The 21,098-nt window shown below is 48.2% G+C and overlaps 2 protein-coding genes and 1 pseudogene across 2 annotated transcripts in view; 1 reads left to right on the forward strand and 2 right to left on the reverse strand.

The window, feature by feature from the left end:
* The window catches only part of SMIM8 (small integral membrane protein 8), a 104,320-nt gene that overhangs the window by 58,705 nt on the left and 24,517 nt on the right, over nt 1-21,098 (reverse strand). The gene's annotated exons all lie outside the window — the stretch shown is intronic.
* On the forward strand, nt 1,834-14,736 carry FAXC (failed axon connections homolog, metaxin like GST domain containing). Its single transcript, XM_078869136.1, has 7 exons — nt 1,834-2,047; nt 4,449-4,888; nt 5,903-6,041; nt 7,718-7,929; nt 8,251-8,471; nt 10,647-10,763; nt 12,155-14,736. Exons 2-7 carry the CDS (start codon nt 4,467-4,469, stop codon nt 12,415-12,417), a joined length of 1,374 nt encoding a protein of 457 aa, XP_078725262.1. The 5' UTR covers nt 1,834-2,047; nt 4,449-4,466; the 3' UTR covers nt 12,418-14,736.
* LOC144942449 (trace amine-associated receptor 365 pseudogene) lies at nt 18,550-20,525 on the reverse strand (annotated as a pseudogene).

The raw sequence follows: 21,098 nt of genomic DNA on the forward strand, positions 1-21,098 counted from the left end.
AAGTTCTGCAGATGTAGATGCCACTGGTTTTACCTGTTCTGCAGATGTAGATGCCACTGGTTTTTCATGTTCTGCAGATGTAGGTGCCACTAGTTCTTCACGTTCTGCAGATGTAGATGCCACTGGTTCTTCATGTTCTGCAGATGTAGGTGCCACTGGTTCTTCATGTTTTGCAGATGTAGGTGCCGCTGGTTTTTCACGTTCTGCAGATGTAGGTGCCACTGGTTCTTCATGTTCTGCAGATGTAGATGCCACTGGTTCTTCATGTTCTGCAGATGTAGATGCCACTGGGTTTTCATGTTCTGCAGATGTAGGTGCCACTAGTTCTTAATCTTCTGCAGATGTAGATGCCACTGGTTCATCACGTGGCATCTACATGCAATTAAGACTGCTTTATTCTAGATTTGAAGTTTTCGTGACTGCAAGGATCTATACTCTTTGGTTTTTTGGTAAAGTCACATAGGTGAAAAAAAAATCACCACGTTTCGATTGCAACACAAGCAATCATCATCAGGTGTGACAACCACAGCAAGAAAATTTTACTGAAGTAAACATTTTCTTGCTGTGGTAAAAATGTTCTTGCTGTGGCTGATGATGATTGCTTGTGTTGCAATCGAAACGTCGTGATGTTCTTCGTTCTACTACAAAGTTTCAAGTAGTTTTTAATAGTTATAATTACTTTTAATATTGTATAATTATGAGAGAATTTCAATGTAATATTCTGAACATTTTCAGTTTTAGTTCGACGTTGAATATTTTCAAGTTAATTTCATGCGAAATTTCAGCTTTCCAACACCTTTTTAAATAAATGTTTTCTCCTAAAACATCAGAGTGCAGCGCCACATTAAATACGCACTACAATGACAATAGTTTAATGCGAATTGAAGCATGTTTTATTTTCAAAATGGAAATATGTTTTTGGGGGGGGGGGCAGAGCTTTGTGACGTCATATTTGAGGGGGTCTGACTTTTTGTGACGCCGCGTGACGAGTGGGGGGAGGGGTCAAAAAACGGCCAAAACCGCGTGACGTCTTTTATGGACGGCGATGTGTTTGTGTTTCTCCCTTGTGATGGCACTTTGTAGGATGAATGTTGAGATGTATAAGGGCACGCGGTGACCAATAAGGTCTGAATTTGTCTATAATAAGGGAGTCACTGATAAGGGGTTGACAGATTTTGTTACTGTAGTTGTGTTGGGCCGCCTTCCATGACAGTCCATTCAGTGCGGTGACGTCACACGAACGGCCTCGGCCGTTGCCGCGGCAACCGCGACGAAAGCGCGGGCGCGCGATCGCTCGCCCAGTGCCCCCTCACTCCCTCTCCCACCCCCCCCCACCCTCGCCCCCAAACCCTATCCCCCAAACCCCCACACTCTTTCCACCCTCTCCCCCCCCACCCTCTCCCACTCTCCCACCCTCTCTCCCCCACCCTCCCCCACCCTCCCCCACCCTCTCTCCCACCCTCTCTCCCACCCTCTCTCCCACCTCTCCCCCCCACCCTCTCCCCACCCTCTCCCCCCCAACCCTCTTCCACCTCTCCCCCCCACCCTCTCTCCCCCCTCTCCCCCCCACCCTCTCTCCCACCTCTCCCCCCCACCCTCTCCCCACCCTCTCCCCCCCCACCCTCTTCCACCTCTCCCCCCCACCCTCTCCCCCCACCCACCCCAACCCCTCTCTCCCTACTGCGTGAAGGGAAACTCGGCGCGCGCTCCCGGCCCCTGCAGATTCGTTCCTCCTGGCCCGCATTGCCCCCCCACCACCCTCCCCCCACCCCTCCCCCCCTACCACCCCTCCCCCCCACCACTCCCCCACCACCCCTCCCCCCACCCCTCCTTAACCCCCCCCACCCACCGCACGATAAACACAGTCGAGGCCTGGACATTGTCCCGGTTGTAATGGCAAAAAACAACAACATTCGATTTTAAATAATACACAACCTTCAGCTCACATTCACGAGTCGCGTCCATTGAATGAGCCATCGTGCTGGCGATGGGACTCGCTTAAGGATGCTTTAAAATAAAAGCTTAATAATTGAAGGCGCCCCAAACGGTAAGAATGTTTTATTTTTGTCGTCATAATTAACGTGAAGCATTTTGTTGCAACGTGACCCGCGCGCGATTTAAAGGGCGATTCTGTACCCGTACACGAAATCTGCACGTACGTTCTAATACACGTATATAAGATACATATAAACGATACGTGTATTGCACTATAACGGCATGTTTAATATTAAACGCGGTACCTCTGTGGGACCACGACATTGCCTGCTAATGCATCCGTGCGTTTATTACGTCAGCTGCGATACGAATGTGCGGCAGAGGCCCGTACTCGGCCTCGCCGCATGAACGTGCAATTTCCATCGGTCGGTTTCAGGGGACATCCGCAGTCCTCGATTCTTTTTTCTGCCTCTCCCAGCGAGGACGAAAATCCCCGGCGCAATCGCACGAACGTGAGAGTTTTCGCACAACGCGCGGATTTGGCTCGAGAGGGTTTCAGAGACGTGAAGCCGAGAGGGTGGTTGGTGGTGGTGGTGGTGCCTGGGGTTCCAATTCCATGGTTGAAATCCGTGAGCTGGCGCATTTAATTTAGGTGGAAACGCTTCGTAAACACGTGCCAGGATGCTGATGCTGCTACAATTGGTGATGTCAACAGTCACCACATCCCATGTGGTGCAGGAGTGGCCCCCCTGACTTCATTGTGTGAAGGGGGCAGCGTTTATTTCTTCCAGTGTGGGACTTCCTCCTCGGTATCAGAAATGTTGACGTCACTACAGAGATCTGCATAGAATTGGGTTGGCTCAGAGGTCAGAGACGTGAAGCCGAGAGGGTGGGTGGTGGTGCCTGGGGTTCGAATTCTTCCATGGTTGCATTCCGTGAGCTGGCGCATTTAATTTAGGCAGAAACGCTTCGTAAACACGTGCCAGGATGCTGATGCTGCTACAATTGGTGATGTCAACAGTCACCACATCTCATCTGGTGCAGGATTGTCCCCCTGACTTCATCGTGTGTAGAGGGCAGCTTTTATTTCTTCCAGTGTGAGACTTGGAACTTCCTTCCCTACAACACAATTTTAACACGTAGGCTTTCGCGACCAATATTATCTATAATACAGATTTCTTGGATTAGATCGCGTAAATATAGATATGCAAATTTTGTGGACTTAATCTCCAACACACCGGTGTGCTATACTAGTAACGAATTGGCATGTTCTGTTTACATGAAAAAACCTTACTTATTGGCTGTGTCGGGTGGCAGTGGGTTTAACGACACATATTAATCTTGATTTGAAGCTTTCGTGACCGCAGGAATCCATACTCTTTGGTTCTTTCGGTAAAGTCACGTAGGTATAAAATTAAATAAATCACGACGTTTCGGGCGCAACACAAGCGCCCGTCATCAGGTGGGAAATTATGGCCTGCTGCTGATGCAGACTTTAAAACAGTCTGCATCAGCAGTAGGCCACGCTTTCCTACCTGATGACGGACGCTTGTGTTGCGCCCGAAACGTCGTGATTTATTTTGCATTTATATTAACAGAAAACCTGTATAATGGATACATCAGCATTCTTTTCTTGGCCTTTGTTTGGCATTATACTTATGGATTTATGCATCATTGGCATCATGCAAAAGCCATCAACATTTCCCGAACAAGTACATTGTGGTCCTCTTGCCCTAGGTCACCGAGTAAATGTGACACCCACTGGAGGGCATCAGCAATTGACAACTTCATACTGCTTGTGAAGGCTATTGAAGGCCATCTGCAATAAAAATATATATTTAGAAAGGCATACGATAGCAGAGCAAATTTGGAGAAATTAACTTGATCGTGAAGAGTAACGTCCCAGTTTGTTGATAGATGAACGTGTTGTCAAATCAGCGTGTGATACTTGATATGACTCATGGTTCATAAACGCCGTCATTCATACATTAAAAAAGAGCAACAAAAATAAAACATTGCATCAACGGCATCGAGAGAGATGAATGCTTGTCATGGCTGTGCATTGAAAGATATTGGAACACGTGGCTTAGAGAACATGTAGTTTAAATTCATAATACACGCTGTTAATAAAAATAAGTGGGCTTGGGTAGGGCATTGCCGATGGTTGAGGATAATAATGGAATGGTAGTTAGGCATCCACTGAAGAAATGGGGTGGTGAAATCATCTCTCGTGCAGGAACTATACGGATGTCTACACTGCAGGACCGTGAGAGGTAACAACGGCTATGGGAGGACCACCATCCAGCAGTAAATTGCCAATGGCTGATAATTATTAAGAAGCACAGTTCACCCAGTGACTTTGAGTTAGATTCTCTGCCACGGCTAACAGTCATTGGCAATCGATATCTGAGGCGGCCCTCATTAAACACGCACTGACCAGCGTGGGGAAATATCATGAATCTCCAGCAAAACTTGACACCTTGGACTCCCCCCCCCCCCCCCCCTTTTTACAGGTGGAGGAGCGGCTCGCAATGATGTGGACCAATCAGTGCTCGCCGTGGCCTGTGGGTGGCGCCTGGCAACGGGCTTGGCTGACGTACGAATGGGGATGGAGCTCCTGGCAGGTACCGCCACTGCAGCCCTGCTTCCTCTCGCTGTTGGCCGGCGAGAAGATTGGTGGGGTCTGTCTGGCGGAGAGCGGCGGGTGCGGTGGAGTCGGCGGCGGCGGTGGCGGTGGAGGAGGCAGCGGCGGTGGAATTGGCGGAACGGGGTGCCCTGCCACCCAGGCCGGGTTCCTGTCGCTGCTGGCAGGCGGTGGCGGCGGAGACATTGGGGGCAGCCCCCCAGCTTGCACAGGAGACGTGAGCTGGTGCCGCAAAGCACTGTGGGTAGCAGGCGGGGCGCTGCTTGCCACGGCGGCGTTCATCATCCGCGAGGTGATCATATCTACCAGGTGAAGTATTATTTTGGTCTGTTGAAATCTGAATCTGTTATCCTACTATTGTGGTGGAAAGAGTCCTTCCCCCGCTGCGTACGGTGCGAAAGAAGTGCAACATACGTACAAAGGTTCAACACAGTGGACTTTCAATCCATAGGTTTCTGTTTCGATTACATCTCCCCGCTTGGCAGTTGCAACGATGGTGCAGTTTTTTTCAATCCACCCTTCCCCGCCGCCTCTGTGCACCCAGCGGTATAAATGGGTTTACCAGAGTCGATCAGCAAGGTCACGTGTGATGGGGTGGAATAGGAGGCCAAAGTATCCTCTGGAGGGACTGCCTCGGGCTTCTTCGTAATGGAGGCCCTTCCGCCAGCAGTGGAAAGAGCAAGCCATTACAGGCCTGAAATTTTACCATTTTACGCCCAGGACGTAGCTTATCCATAGCGCTCCGATTAGTATGGTTGGCTACGTAAGGTGCGAATGAAGTTCAACATACATACCATCATCGCTATCACGAGCAAGTCAAGTCAATTTATTTCTGCTTACATGTGTGGCGCCTTTCCAGCACAAATATACCACTCAAAGCGCCATCATCACGTGAACACTCGTAAACATTTGTTCATCCGTTTCTCAGTCCGCTTGTCCTGGTGAGGGTCACGGCGGCAGCAAGTTGAGTAGGGCGGTCCAGACCTCCCTTTCCCTGGCGACAGACTCTAGCTCTTCCTGGGGAATTCCCAGGCGTTTCCAGGCCAGTTGAGCGACATAGTCCCACCAGCTTGTCCTGGGGTCTTTGCCCAGTGGGACGTGCCCGGTAGAGTTCCAGGGGGTGTCTATTGGGGGGCTTCCTTACCAGGTACCCGGACCACCTCAACTGGCTCCTCATAAACTACTCATTAACATAAAAATATTAAATTGTATACAATGAGAAAAAATTATATACATACCAGCAACAGTTGTTTTAAACATGAAGGCAAACTGTGACTGTGAGATGGCTGTGGATGTGCTGTGTGTGCGCGTGTTGGTTACCAGGTGCACCGTGGCTGACGATGCGAGCGGGGATGTCGTGATCCTGCACCAGCACGCTCGGCCCAAGGGCGGCGCCCCCAGTCTCTACCCCGCGTGCCTCACCGCCGAGACGCATCTGCGAATGGCACGGCTGCCCTACAAGGCGAGACCACGTTTCGCGCGTCCCAACTCGAACCCTTCGTTCGGGCGCTGTGCCGCATTGTGGCACATTGGCGTGGCTGTTGAGTGTGCAGGCGGTGCCGTATCAGAATATTTATTTGCACTGGAAGAATCCGATGAGCTGTAAAGCTCTTTTACACAGATGTCTGATATCACAGATGTCTAGTACAGAGGCGGTGGTAGCTGAGTCGGCCCCCGCAGCGCACCCTCGGCCGAGGTGGACCCCATTCCGAACGCGCGACCAAATAGTTTGAAACGAGGCAAGCGGTGGCGGCCAGTGGATAAGGTTTCTCATAGACGGTTTCAGCACCACAGCAGCAGGAGTGGTGGCACATTGCCCCAGGCACCAACATATCGAGCCGCAGCTTCTGTGTGCAGGCCATGCAACTGAATCGGGACCCAATAGGCCGGAGGAGGCCTAGGTGACAGGCTATGAAGAGATTGGGGAATTGGACAGGCTGAGGTGGTGAGAGGTGGTGGGGGGGCGATTTAATTCCTTCCACCACAGATGTCCTTTCCAAATACGCGATGCCACTAAACCGTTGGTTGGCACGTGTGACAATTCACCCATCGAACCACGAGGGTAGGAGTCAGATTTGTATTCTGGATTCACTTGTTTTTTTGTTGTTGGCTCATTTGTGTTGTGTGTCTCGTGTATGCCGTCTTGTTTGTACTGCCTGGCCTGTTTGCGCTGCTTGTCTTGTTTGCACGGTGCTTAGCGTGCTCTTTTTGTCTCGCTTGTTTTGTCTCTCATCTGCACGGCCTCATTTGTGTTGCCCGTCCCGTTAGTTTTTTTTTCGCCAAAAGTAGCATTAGCATGTAATTAGCATGTAATTTGAATGAATTGTAACTTACTTGTTTCTACATGTATGATTCGATGCTTCTATCACGAGCGTAATCTGTTATAATGAATCGATGTATTGTTAAGTGCATATTAAATTGTATCATAATTTGTGCTCCTTTGATTCGTTTCTTGTTATTGGTGTGTGTAGATGTTTCGGCGCATATGGCTGCATGCAAGATGCCACGATTGTGCAGGTTATTATATTTTTTCTATTATTTACATCATCGTGATTACTACGTTTGAGAATTATGCTATTTTTGCATTTTTTTATTGAAGTTTTGATTTTTACGTGAATGTTTGTGTTACTGCGGTGTGATGAAGATTCTCTGCCCTTGCCTACGTAATTGTGCGTGAGTTCTCGTGCGATGTATGGCGATGTGTTTGGCCCGTCATTGGAACTTAAATTCCTTTTAAGCCCTTAAAAAGTTGAAAGTTTCCCTCTGCTTAAACTGGCATGTGTTTGTGTGTCTCTCTGTGGGTCTGTCAATGTTGCTGTGTATTTCTGTCCATGAATGTGACCGTCTGTGTCCTTTTTTGTGTCTGTGTTGATTCCCCGTGTCCATCAGTCCATCCATCTGACTCTCCAATCATGTCGGTCCACCCACGTGTCCATCTGTCCATTTGTGTGTCCGTTCTCCCCCGTGTATACGTGTTCATCTGTCCATGTATTTGTCCTTCCATCCCATGCATCCATCCATGTCCCCACGTGCCTATCGATGTCTCTGTGTATCTATCCACATACCCATTTGTCCATCTGCCCGCCCGTCTGTCTGTCCGTGCGTCCGTGCGGGGGCGGTTGCGCGCGCGTCCCCTAGGTGTGCAGTGACGCGTGGCTGCCCCCGCACGCTGTCTCACCATGGCTGGAGGTCCCGTGCGGACACGGGAAGACGCAAGCCGTGCAGGGCATCGAGGCCGTCCGAGACTTCATGGAGTCGCTCAGCGGTGACTCGGCAGTTCTGCCCGCCAGCGCTCACCAGTGCGGGGTGGCGCGCGCCGTCATCAAGATGCTGGAGGACCACACATACTGGTAGCGCAAGAGGGTCATTTTGTGTTTCGCCAAGTCCAATAAATTCCATGGGGTCCGCTGCTCAGAGTTTGTGCATCTACTCTCGTCGCATTCACTGACCTTACATACAGACCCGTGTACTTACATACAGACTCTGTGTAAATATCAAGAAAGGGGAGCCAAAGGCGGACGGGCGCGGTGCCGATCGCACCACACCTTCTCGTGCGCCCTGCCGGCCTTTGTGGGTGCTCGCTAACAGCATTTGCCGCAGCAGCGGGTCCATGCGGTAGGCTACACGGTGGGGTGGAGGGAGCGGTGTCCGTCTTGTCTCCGTGCTCGCAGGGCGCTGTGCAGCGTGCAGTGGCTGGAGTGCGAGGAGACGATGCGCCGCCTGGTGCGCGTGACGGGGCCCTTCCCGCGCCTGCACGCGCGCCTGCGCTGCGGCCTCGTGTGCGCCGAGCTGCGGGGTGAGCTGGCGGCGCACGGGCTGGCGTGGGCCGCGCGCCCGCAGGAGGCGCATCGCGCCATCGAGAGCGATATCCGCGCCGTCGCCAACATCCTGGGTGAGACGCCGGATGCGTGAGTGTTGCGTGTCGGAGTCGGGGATCTTTATTTAGGCTGCGGGAGGATTCCGATGAGCTATGAAGCTTTTTTTTCTCGCAGATGTCCATTATGGGCACGGGGTCAGCAAGTTACAACAGCAAATGATACAAAAACACGATAGGTGTGCAAATTAAAGAAAACCGTAAGCAAGTCACTAAATATGAAGCAATAATAATACAAACATTTATTATACTAGCTTTCTTGCCCGTCCAAGGACAGGTGTCTATTGCAGTAAATCTGAAATATTCAATAGTAAAATTGTTCCGCTCATGATTATTAATGAGGGGGGGGGGGGTTGCCCCATGTGGAGTGACGTTACCCGCTAATGGTTATTGGGGAGGGGTGCGGCATGTGGAGTGACGTCGCCGGCTCATGATTTTTAATGAGGGGAGGGGTGCAGCATGTGGAGTGCGCGACCTTCTTGTGCGTTAGTGTAAATTTCCACGCGGGCATGAATATTAATGAAGGGGGGGGGGGGGGGCTCTTGCAGTGACGTCACGTACGGATGTAGCACTGTGCTGCGTAGATTGATTTTTTTACCGTCACTTTCTGTAAAGAAACGTCATATTTGAAGCGACTGCATTATAAATTATTTAATTCGGCATTACCTTCCCTGCGGTAGTGTAAAAATCCACCCACTCATGAATATTAATGAGGGGGGGGTGGGCCTCATGTGGTGTGACGTCACGCGCGGGACAGACAGACACTTCTGGGTGATTATAGTAGGTAATACGTCCGATTTATCAAGATTGGGCAAGGTTGCAAAAATAACAACAAAACTGTCCCAGACCACACCAAGATAACACGTAGTGCCTCAATTAAATGGCACGTTAACATTGAACTATTGTGCGTGTCTAGTGGGGAGCGGTGACGCAACTGCACTACAAACCCGGTGACCCGAGTTCGATTGCCGCTCACGGCCAACACAAGTGACGATCATTTGAACCGGTCCTGGGCCTCCCCTAGGTCGACTCAGCCTCAAATGAGTACTTAGCGCGGTGTGTAAATATCAGCACAATTGCCACTGGAGAGACAAAGGCGGCCGGGCGTGGTGCTGGTTACTCACCCCCTCGTGTGCCGTGCCGGCCTTCATAGGTGCTCATTAACAGCATGTGTGTGTGTGTGTGGCTGTGTGGGTATGTGTGCTGCGCAGGTGTGAAGAACCTGACACCTGCTAAAGCACTGGGCAGGGATGATCTCCCATGTGAATTGCTGAGGGAGTTTGTGCGCGCACTGCCTAACATGAAATGATTATAACTGCTCGAACCACTGGACAGGTTCTACACGTTAGGAAGGATGCCTTGGTGGTCCCCCTTTATAATAAATGGTGACCGTACTAAATTATAAAATCTACTCGCGCATTTCCTTCCTCAGTCCGCTGGCCGGGAAAGGTTTTTGCCAAGGATTATTCCACATTGTCTGGGGAGTGGTGGCGTAGTATTTATCTTACTGCGCGGCGAACCCGTGATCTGAATTTTATTCCCAGCCATGGCCAACATCAAATATCAGAAGTTGACTTGGCCTCCCCAAGGCCAACTCAGCCTTAAATTAGTATCTTGCTTGCTGTATATACTTCAGCACTGGTGCTCACCCCACCTGCCCACCCAAACAGCTTCTTTAAGACTATATTTGTGACCTTTGTCTTTGTGCATGTTTCTGGATGTGTGTGTTCCCATCGACTCAGCCTTAAATAAGTACCTGGTGCGGTGTGTAAACATCACCACTCGGGAGACAAAGGCGGCCGGGCGTGGTGTTGGCCATCTACCCCTTCGTGTGCTGTTCCCGGCCTTCATAGGTGTTTGCTAACAGCACTTGCCCCAACAGTCTTTGAAGACTATACGGGGATCTTTGTCTTCGTATGTTCCCGTGACGTGTGTACATTCTGGCTCTGTCCCATGGCCTGCCAGCAAACCTTTGACCTATTGTTTTATTTTTATTAATTTTAATTTCATTTTTTACCTACGTGACTTTACCGAAAGAACTAAGAGTATGAATCCTTGCAGTCACGAAAGCTTCAAATCTAGAAACCTTTGACACTTCACGTGGCCTCAGTGCATCCAACCTAGCAGGAGCACTGTGGTGACGTCACCGCCACTTAGTGGCGAATGGCGGCTGCTGCTGTTGTACGTTCCCAGGAACGAAGCGCTACATGCTGGGTGACCGACCTGGCGCTACGGATGCCTGCGTCTTCGCTCACCTCTCCATCGCGCTGTGGCTGTTGCCTGGCTCGCGACCGCACCAGCTGCTCACCGGTGAGTAATGCTGCCGCGCGATATGCCTGCATTTTTTATTTTTTGTAATGCCTGGAAAATCCCTAGAGATGGAACATCTCGTATGCAAGGGTGTCCATGGCGATGCGACAATATGTGGTATAGTGTAAACCCCGGGTCCACACCTGAGCGATCAGTTGCGCAACTCGGTTGCATGCGACTTATTTGTTTATATGTGGACGTTTGTGCCTAGTTGGCGTACCGCAGGGGTCAGTCCTTGGATCCCTGTGGTACGTAAGAGGTCAATTTGAATCAACGAATCAATTAAAAATCCCAAGCGTGATTCTGCAGGTTGGGCTGCTCCGTTGAGAATTTTTCGTCTCAAACTATCATCGCGCACTACTTACCGCGCGGGCGTCTTCAACTCTCACGCTTGGATTATAACCACCTTGCGAAAAAGAAAACACTGGTGATAAGTAGCGTGCTTCTGCGGCTGTCTGGAACGCTCTTCTTTCGGATATTAGGAAGCCACTGGAGCTATCTTTGGAATTGCTTTTTCTGTTCGTTTTCTTGTCCTTTCCCTGCACCTCCCATTAGCACGCTTGGCTACGTACGATGCGAAAGAAGTTCAACGTACATACACACACGGGCGCTGCGTGGCGAGATGTTATCTCCCTCGCCTGGTATACAGGAGATCGAGGGCTTGATCCCAACCCTGACGCCTGTATATTTGGAGTTTGCATGTTCTCCCTGTGGTCGCGTGGATTTTTCTACGGAACCTCCGGTTTTTCCCTCCGCATTTAGAAACGTGTTTAGAGTAGATGTCTGCAATACATTTCAGGTCGCTTCTGAAAAAGAGATATACAGCTGAGTGGGCCTTACCTTGTAAAATAAAAACATCACATTTACCTCTATTTAAGTCTGAAACCGGAGGATTTCTCTTCAATGATGGCTGTCGCCTGATGAGGCTGGTTGTAATTACTGGCGAAACGTCGTACTCGAATTGTTAATGTTGTGGGTTTACTCTCCAACACAGCGGTGTGCTGAACTAGTAACGAATTGGCATGTATTGTTAACGTGACAAACATTGGCTGTGTCGGGTGGTGGCGGGGTTAACAACACATTTATATTCACGCGATCTAACACAAAAACCTCTATTTAAAGCTTTCGTGACTGCAGGGATTCATCTTCTTGGTTCTTTCGGTAAAGTCACGTAGAAGGGAAATAATAAAATAATAAAAATATAACATAATAAAATATAATTCTCACGACGTTTCGGCCACAACACAAGCAGCCGTCCTCACCTGAGGACGGCTGCTTTTTGTGAAGACAAAAATCTCTATTATGGAAAACAGAAATCTATTTAGTTTATTTTTTAACGTACATCCATCGTTACTTTCCTGCGCCGTTCACTCTTTGCGTCTCCGTTGCAGAGGAACTGCCGAGCCTTGTGGCGTTCTGCCACCGCATGCGCAAGCGCTACTGGCCCGAGTGGCTCCCGGACGGTGACGATGGCGGCCCCGCGGGTTGGCGCAGGGCCGACGAGAACGGCAATCGGCGAGTGGCGACGGCGACCGAGGAGGACGAGGAGGAGGAGGAGTGCGACTTCCTGAGCAGCGAGGACCCGCTCAGCGAGGAGCCGAGCCTCAGCGGGGAGCCGTGCAGCGACACCTCGCTCCAGGTCGACTCAGAGTGATCGCGAGGAGTCTCGTCCGGTGATGGTAATCGCGGGAGTAATGCTTCGGCGGCAAAAAAAAAAAAAAACCTCTCAAAGCCAGGCCCGAGTCAGCCGGAATGTGGCGGTATGCTGGAAAGGTATACCCGAAAATAAATTAGTAAACCAAAAAATGGAATGTTGTCAGAATGGGGCGTCCAGCAGGATAGGCAGCGATGAAGTCAGTTGGTGCGCAGGTGCTCGGCGAATGATTACATCGCACGACCATGAGAGGTGGCAGTGTTCTTGTGGAGGTTTTCATCCAGCAGTTGATTGTTCATGGCTGATGATGATGAAAGCTAAAATATCCGACTGGATCACTTTGCACGCTAATTAGTCCGTACGCTAATTATGACAAATTGTTCTGCAGTCAATCCACGTCCGTCAGCTTACCGCGTCCTAAAGCTCAGTGCCAATCATGTGTAGGAATTCTCAAATGCGCTTATCAGCGTTGGGAAATGTAACACGCTTCCCCCCCCACCACTGCAAGAAATGCAATTGACGTGCAATAGCGTACGGGTAATTCTAAAGCGATTAAACTTATCTGTAGATTGGCATTCGTTGAGCCCACGCCCTTGGATGCCACGTGGTCTGGTATGCACTCTCTCGCTCTTAAAAAGTAACAAAAAATAATTGAATAAATTCTTCAAGCCTGTCACAAAATCTCTTCATACTTCCACATCCAGTGAGCTTCAGCTTTCTCTCTTTGCTACGTGCCGATGGTAAGCGACTCGGATAGAGAACTGTTATGAGAAAAAATGTAAATATGATATTGTAAATCTTTGGTTAATTTTTAATTAAATGCGTCAGGTGTAAATTACACGTGTAAATGTAATTTTTGCGTTGACAATGATGTGGTTTAGTTCACATTTTTGTCAGTGTGTCTCGAGCGTCCGCCGTAACTGGAAAGGTTCTCCCCAAAAATGAGTCCGGCTTCGAGAGGTTTTGCGTTAATCGTGGTGAGAGGTGAGGTGTGATATGATGTGGCCGGGGTGGCCGCTCAGGGAGTGGGGGTTCATAATAGCCGTGTCGGAGAGACTTGAGCTGAAAACGCCAATGTCTTTGGGTTTGAATCCAGGTTTCAGCCGCCCCAACTATGATCAAATCGGGCTCTAGAGAGAGTGTCCAAGGGATGCGTCTCCCGATTTTGGCATCATCCTAAGAAAAAAAAATCGCACCTAGGTACAAGAATTGTCGAGACGAGTTTCAGATTAATCTGTAAAGGGAATGTTACGTAAGCCTCCACCACCCGACACAGCCAATTAGTAAGGGATTTGTCACGTAAACAAACGCCAATCAGTTACTACTTTAGCTCACCGTGTGTGTTTGAGAGTAAATCCACAACATTTACAATTTGAGTACTCGAGAGTAACTCCACACCGTTGGGCTGAAGTAGTAAACTAATTGGCGTGTGTCTACGTGACAAATCCCTTACTAATCGGCTGTGTCGGGTGGTGGAGGGATACGACACATTTATACTTACGTGATCTAACCCAAAAACCTTTGTTATGAATAATATTGGTCGCGAAAGCCTACGTGCTACACTGAAAAAGGGAGTTAACATCGTCAATTATGTCAATGTCGCTTCGACTGTTTTCCTCGGTGGGGGGGGGGGGGGAATGGTGGCGCCTGGTGTTGTAAGGTCGGAGGCGCACGAGTCGATAACCAAGTCTAAATGATCATCCTTGTCGATCCAAAGTTTTCATTGAAAAGCTGAGAAATGGTAAATCCGAAGTGTTTTAACGTGAAACGCTTTCCTTTAGTATCATACATTGATCTTCTTGGCCTGGTGACCAGCAACTGCACAACAAAAAGCTTATTCGCAATAACTTTTCCCTTAATTCAACTAAACCTACAGCACCAAGAACGTTTTCAGGTTTTTACATATATATTGAATGAACGTTCTACAAAGCATATGATCGGTGTTCCCTAAATCAGGATAAAGAGACCTGGTTTGTAGTGAATTGAAGTGAAAGTAGTCCTATGACACCATCTTCAGGGCCTGTTTCTAGACACAGGACGGTGCACTGCTTGCTGTGAGCATTTCATAAGGGAATGTCTTCTTCATTTGGCATAGCACATGGCACAACTTTCATACAATTGGGCAATTAGGCCAAACAATATTTGGGGAAAAGCCTTCAGTGGCTGGGTTGCTCAGACGACTTAGAATGGTCGTGTTAAAAGACCATCAGCCAGCACCATGGAAATCTTATTCTTCTTATTCTTGGTTCTTTCGGTAAAGTCACGTAGAAGGGAAATAATAAAATAATATAAATATAAAACAATAAAAATTATCACGACGTTTCGACTGCAACACAGGCAATCATCATCAGGTGTGAAATCCACAGCAAGAAAATTTAAAATAATTAAAAATAATTATTAAAAAAAATCTTGCTGTGGATTTCACACCTGATGATGATTGCTTGTGTTGCAGTCGAAACGTCGTGAGAATTTTTTATCGTCTTATATTTATATTATTTTATTATTTCCCTTCTACGTGACTTTACCGAAAGAACCAAGAATATGAATCCCTGCAGTCACGAAAGCTTTAAATCAGAATCTTATTCTTCTGTTTACATTTCACTGTTGTCTCACTGTGATGTGCATTGCCTTATCGTGTACATGTACAGCCCCTTCGTTAATCCACTGCTGGATGAGTGCCTCGCCACGCCGTGCAGGTAGTGGTAGAAGTTTGGTTTTGTTGCACTCCGTGCTTTCACTGCCACGCTATTAGAGACGCCGGGTAATTCTCGATAACGGATCGCGAACGTCGCTTGCGTCGTGATGTCTTGTGGAGTGGCCGGAGTGGCTCAGGAGTAGAGCGCTGAGCCGGAGCCGCTGGGAATCCTGGGTTCCAATGCGGGTTTCAGCCGCCTTTGACTCAGCCGGGTTTCTCAAGTGTAGCCAGTTGATGATCTCAACCCAGTTACCAATGACTGCGCGAATAAATCTGTCACATTGAATTTAGTTTTGCGCTTAATTTGGCAGAATTCCCGAGCATTGTGCGATGAACATTTCTTTTCAAGTGACAGGGTTGGGTGGGAAAGTGCTGCCCTCTGCTGTGTGTGGAACAGAAGTCACTTGAAGGGATCTCTGGGAGAGTTCCAGTGCTCTGCACGAGACCCGAATGGATTCTTTCGTGGTCGTGACATGGCCCCCGATAGCACATTCGCAAACGTTTTTATACTATGTTATAAAAAAAAGTTTGACTGGCTGGCATGCGTGCGGGCAGCCAAGTGCACGGTGATGACGGCACAACGCACACCTGTGTTATGGCGTCACCTGCATTCCAGCACTTGCGTCATGCTGTCGTCAAGCCTCCCGATCCCACCCACTCTCCACCATGCCCAAATGCATGGGCAGTGCTAGTTTATCTAAAACTAATATTTAGTTGTGGGCTATTATATACTTTTTTATGTCTACTGTCTTGCAACTTATTTTTATTATTATTTTTTATCAACCATTGGGCCTTTTTTGCTTGTTAATTTATTACCACATTGCCATGGAAATTAATTATGGGTACTGAATTTCCTGTTTGCCTGGATGTACTTTCAGAATGCATCATGATACTGCTGCTGTCAGTGATGACGATCGTCCTGCTTGTAATGATGATGCTGGTGATGATTATACCGTCTTGATTGGAATCGAACGAGTCAACCCCCCCCCCCTCCTCCCCGCAATTCCAGTTGTCTTAATTTCAAGAATCAAATCTTTTTTCTCTCGTTGGTACTCTCTCGTTTATATTTACGTTCATATTGTCTGGTTCCGCCTTAATTCACTGCATTATCCCAAAGTAACAATTTAAAAATGTATACATGTAATTTATAACCCTTTACCAATCTGTTGCTAGATGAAGACCCGTCCATGCCGTATGTACATAACTTTGCTCCGTATTTCAGACCGAAACAGCAAGATTTTTCCACAAATTTGATGCTGTCGCCTGATGATGCTAGTTGTAATTACTGGCGAAACGTGCTACTCGAATTGTAAATGTTCTGGACTTACTCTCCAACACACCGGTGTGCTGTACTCGTAACGAATTGGCATAAAGGTGTTAGTTTTTGTACCAGTTGAAAGGGTAAAAACCGATTACTATATTTTGCCCACTGGTAAAGGAGGTCTCATAGTGGAATGTTTTGTTAACGTGACAAACCTTGGTAATTGGCTGTGTCGGGTGGTGGCGGGTTTAACCACACATTTATATTTACGCTAACTGACCCAAAAAAACTCTTATGGATAATATTGGTCGTGAAAGCCTACGTGTTAAATTGATATTGCACTTCTTTCGCACCGTACGTAGCCAACCGTGCTGTTCGGAGGTGCGGGTCATGGTGGGGGGAGGTTATATCTGTTGATCTTGGGGGTTATTTGACCGTACTTCACCACGCCAGTCAGTACAGATTGGTTGAATGGGGGGCCCAAAATCAGTTCAGATAGCATTGACCACTGTTGGCCGTAGCTGAGGATCAAACTCGCACATTGTGCTATGAATGCCAACCTGGACACAGCGTTCAAGCTACTATCCTGCCACTCCCCGGCTTATCGTAAAGATGTATTTGAAGTTAAATTTATATAATCCCAAAAAATATGCAGACGTTCTCATTACATGACAGTTAAATTCACCGGTCATACCTTACTGATGAGACAACGAGAAGTTGAATCGGGTCGACAGTTTGCCTGCTTTAAAAAAAATATATATACTGCTGGATAACATTGATGAAGAGGATGCTGTACCGGCCGATGCGCATATCTGTTGCCTGTCTGTGAAATATTATATATATAACGGATGTTGTTGAGTGCTTTACAACAAAAAAAACCCACCATGAAAGGAGTTTATCAAGTTGGGAAAACAAACTGTTATTTTTGTTTACTTTATTTCACAACGATATAAACGTCGACGTAAACAATCATTTATCCATGTCCGTCACATTTTGTACTGTTTCTGAAACGGGGGCTGGCGGGGGGCGGTGGGGGTGAGAAAATGTAACTATAAAACGCATTTTAGGATAAGGAAGGTGGCTGAATGACTCAGAGGTCAGATGCTGTTAGCTGGCACCACTGAGAACCTGGGTTCGAATCCGGGTTCCAGGCGCCTCGTGATTAATTCGTACTCTCAGGTGTGGCACGTCGGTCATCTCAACCCGGTCGCCAAAATGACTGATGGAAAAAATAACCGCATCGCGTTAAATTTGTATTCGCACCAAAATCGACTAAATTGCAGCTCTGTGAATTTAAAATATCGGTCTGACTCAGGCAGGAAGGTTGCACTGCTCTGTGAGAGTCCAGAATGGATATACTTCGTCTTGTGCCATGACACCAATAGCACAATCGGGATGAAACTGGGGAAAAGCGAATTATATTTTTTAAATAAAGCACTCAATGGTGAACATCAGCAAAGCAGAACCACATCTGTGAAAAAGAGCTTCATACTCTTAGGTTTTTTCGGTAAAGTCACGTAGGTAAAAATAAATAATAAAAATAATAGAAATAATAATACAACTAAAATAATAAATCACGACGTTTCGGAGGCAACACAAGTCTCCGTCATCAGGTGGGATCGTCACAGCGTGATTTATTATTTTATTTCTACTATTATTTCTATTATTTGTATGATTTATTTTTACCTACGTGACTTTACCGAAAAAACCTAAGAGTATGAATCCTTGCAGTCACGAAAGCTTCATATATAGATAAAAGAGCTTCATAGCTCATCGGATTTCTCCAGCATAAATACACATTCTCATTCTAAAGATTCTGAAATGATGGGTGAGAAATCGAACTGATCAAGTAAAATACCACAGCATCGAGTCGTTAAGATTCAGACTTCAAATATTTATTTGCATTTATTTCTAACATCACCTGATACATGTAGAAATATGTTCGGCGCAAACAGGATTTCAAATTGAGCCTGTGCAACTTAGTGCCCATTTAGAAGTGTGAGCCTGGGCAGGGCTGGGCACGTCGCTACGAGAGACGTCGCGACTAATGAGGGAGCGACAGTCAAGGGAGGGAACACGTCCAAGATGTAACGAGATGTTAACTACCTCGCCTGGTATACAGGAGGTCGTGGGTTCAATCCCGAGCCTGACACTCGTATATTTGGAGGGCACGTCGCTACGAGAGAAGTCGCGACTAATGAGGGAGCGACAGTCAAGGGAGGGAACACGTCCAAGAGGTGACGAGATGTTAACTACCTCGCCTGTTATGCAGGAGGTCGTGGGTTCAATCCCGAGCCTGACACTCGTATATTTGGAGGGCACGTCGCTACGAGAGACGTCGCGACTAATGAGGGAGCGACAGTCAAGGGAGGGAACACGTCCAAGAGGTGACGAGATGTTAACTACCTCGCCTGGTATACAGGAGGCTGTGGGTTCAATCCCGAGCCTGACACTCGTTTATTTGGAGTTTACGGTGTCTCTCTCTCTCTCTGTGGTCACGTGGATATTTCTCTGGGTCCTCCGGTTTTTCCCTCCGCATTTAGAATCGACGTGCGTTATCGAATATTTGGCTACTGCTATACATTCCCACGTGATAAGCCACTTCGTTGAGCTATCAATTGTGGCCAGGTCGCATCTGATAAAGAGCTACATAGCTCAGTGGGCCTTTATCTGGTAACATTTAAAATAGTTTCTCGTTTAGTTTTTAGTGTACTGGCGCCAGGTGTACCAGTGCTCGGTGAATTGGTACATCGCATCACCGTCATCGATGGCAAAGGATTGGTAAGACCTTCATCCAGCAGTCGATAGGTCATAGCTTATGATGATGATGATTATGGTGGAGTCCTCTACAAACTATACAAATTAATTACGATCATTTGTTGCCTTGTTGAGGAAATTTAAGTCGGTGTGTCGTGCTCCGGGCGCAAATATTTTGCAACTCAGCATCATCTTGAACGCGTTGCGGAAGTGCAGATTGAAGAACGCGTACAGCAGCGGGTTGAAAGCGGAGCTGATGTAACCGGCCCAGAGGGCCACCCTGTACGCAGACATCGTGTTCTTGACGGCCATGGACGACAGGACGATGAGGTAGTACGGGAGCCACGAAAGGAGGAAGAAGAATATGATGACCCCTAGAGTTTTCGTGGCATTGTGCTCCCGTTTGATCACCTGGCGCGCCGTCTCTTCCACCTTGTAGGCCACCGATCTGATCTTCCTCATCTGATTGCGCGCGATCATGTAGATTTTGGCGTAGACGCACACGATGACCAGGAGAGAGGCGAAGTAGGGACAGTAGCCGACGACGAACATGATGCCCATATGCACGTAGAAGAGGCAGTTGTCCGCGCAGGATTTCCTCGCAACCGTCTGCTCCGAAAGCGCGGAGCTCAAGCTGAGCAGGATGGGCGACGAGAAGACGGCCGAGCCGAGCCAGCAGAAGCCAATGATCGCCGCCAACGATCTGTTGGTCATCCTGGTCGCGTAGTGCATTGGATCGCTGACGGCCATGTACCTTTGGAGCGCGATGCTGCCCAGGTGAAGCATGGAGCAGTTGGTGAGCATGTAGTCGACGAAGAAGTGCACATTGCAGAACACGTCGCCGTAGAACCAGCAGTTGAACATTTCCTTGGTCATGGCCATCGGCATGATGAGCAGGCCGATGAGGAAGTCGGTGATGGCCAAGGACAGCGCGAGGACGTTGGTGGACGTCTGGAGCTGCTTGAAGAAGGCGATGGTGCTCATGATGAGCAGGTTGCCCAGGACAGTGGCCACCACGAAAAAGGAGATGATGGCCAGGCTTGCGGAGAGAGCGGGCAGGGACATGGTGGGACCCGTACAGTTGAAGGCGTCCAAGTAGTGGATGCAACCAGCGCTGGCGTGCGTGTCCGTGAGGTTGGCCATGCCGCGTGATGTTAAAGGAGAGGGCTTTGACAAAGTTACGTGGGGGTAGGGGGGTCACAAAAGGCTGTTAAGTCGTCTGGTGCTAGTGGTCCAGGGGCACGGGTTCACGGATGATATCAGTCTGCTGGTGGTGGCCTTGTGCCCTCTCCTTGACGGACATTAATTTTGTAAATACATCAAAAATGCACGAATTTGTTTTTGAAACTGTAATTGTAGTTTTTCGAATCCGCAACCTTCCACCCGTTCGTCACAGTGGTGGTGGCAGGCGACTTAGGATTATTCTGGAGTGGTGTCTGAAGTGTTGTTAAAATTGTAAGTGATTGCCTAATCGTTAATGGGGGTATTGTAAATGGTTGATAAGCGTGAGTTGAACGTGCTTGGGATTTCCCGTGGTGAAGGCTCTAACCCCCGAGCGAGTCCGGTTTCGAGTGGTTTCGCCTTCCACACGCAATTGACCTCTTCAGTCACGGAGAAGCATCGGAAGCCCAATTTGGTGTTGATTAAAATTAAAATTGGTTTACTGCGTGATTGTTCATCGCCCTCTTAAACTCTACGTAGTCGAGCAATGATGGGTTCTGTCTGGGATAACATTTGTCGTCGTCGATCTGCCAATAGAAAGTAGAAATCAGCGTCAAATGAATCGATCGTCGCTTCCGATTAGCACGTTTGGTTACATACGGTGCGAAAGAAGTTCAGCATACATCAGCAGCAGCAGAAACGACCTATTCGCTTCTGGATGAAAGTCTCAGTGGAAACTGATGCAGTTCAACCTCGCAAACGAAGACATTAATAAATGCTCCCGTGAACGTATTAAATTAAAAAAAT

Source organism: Lampetra fluviatilis, chromosome 27 (genome assembly GCF_964198595.1).
Source record: "Lampetra fluviatilis chromosome 27, kcLamFluv1.1, whole genome shotgun sequence".
In the NCBI taxonomy this organism is placed as follows: domain Eukaryota; kingdom Metazoa; phylum Chordata; class Hyperoartia; order Petromyzontiformes; family Petromyzontidae; genus Lampetra; species Lampetra fluviatilis.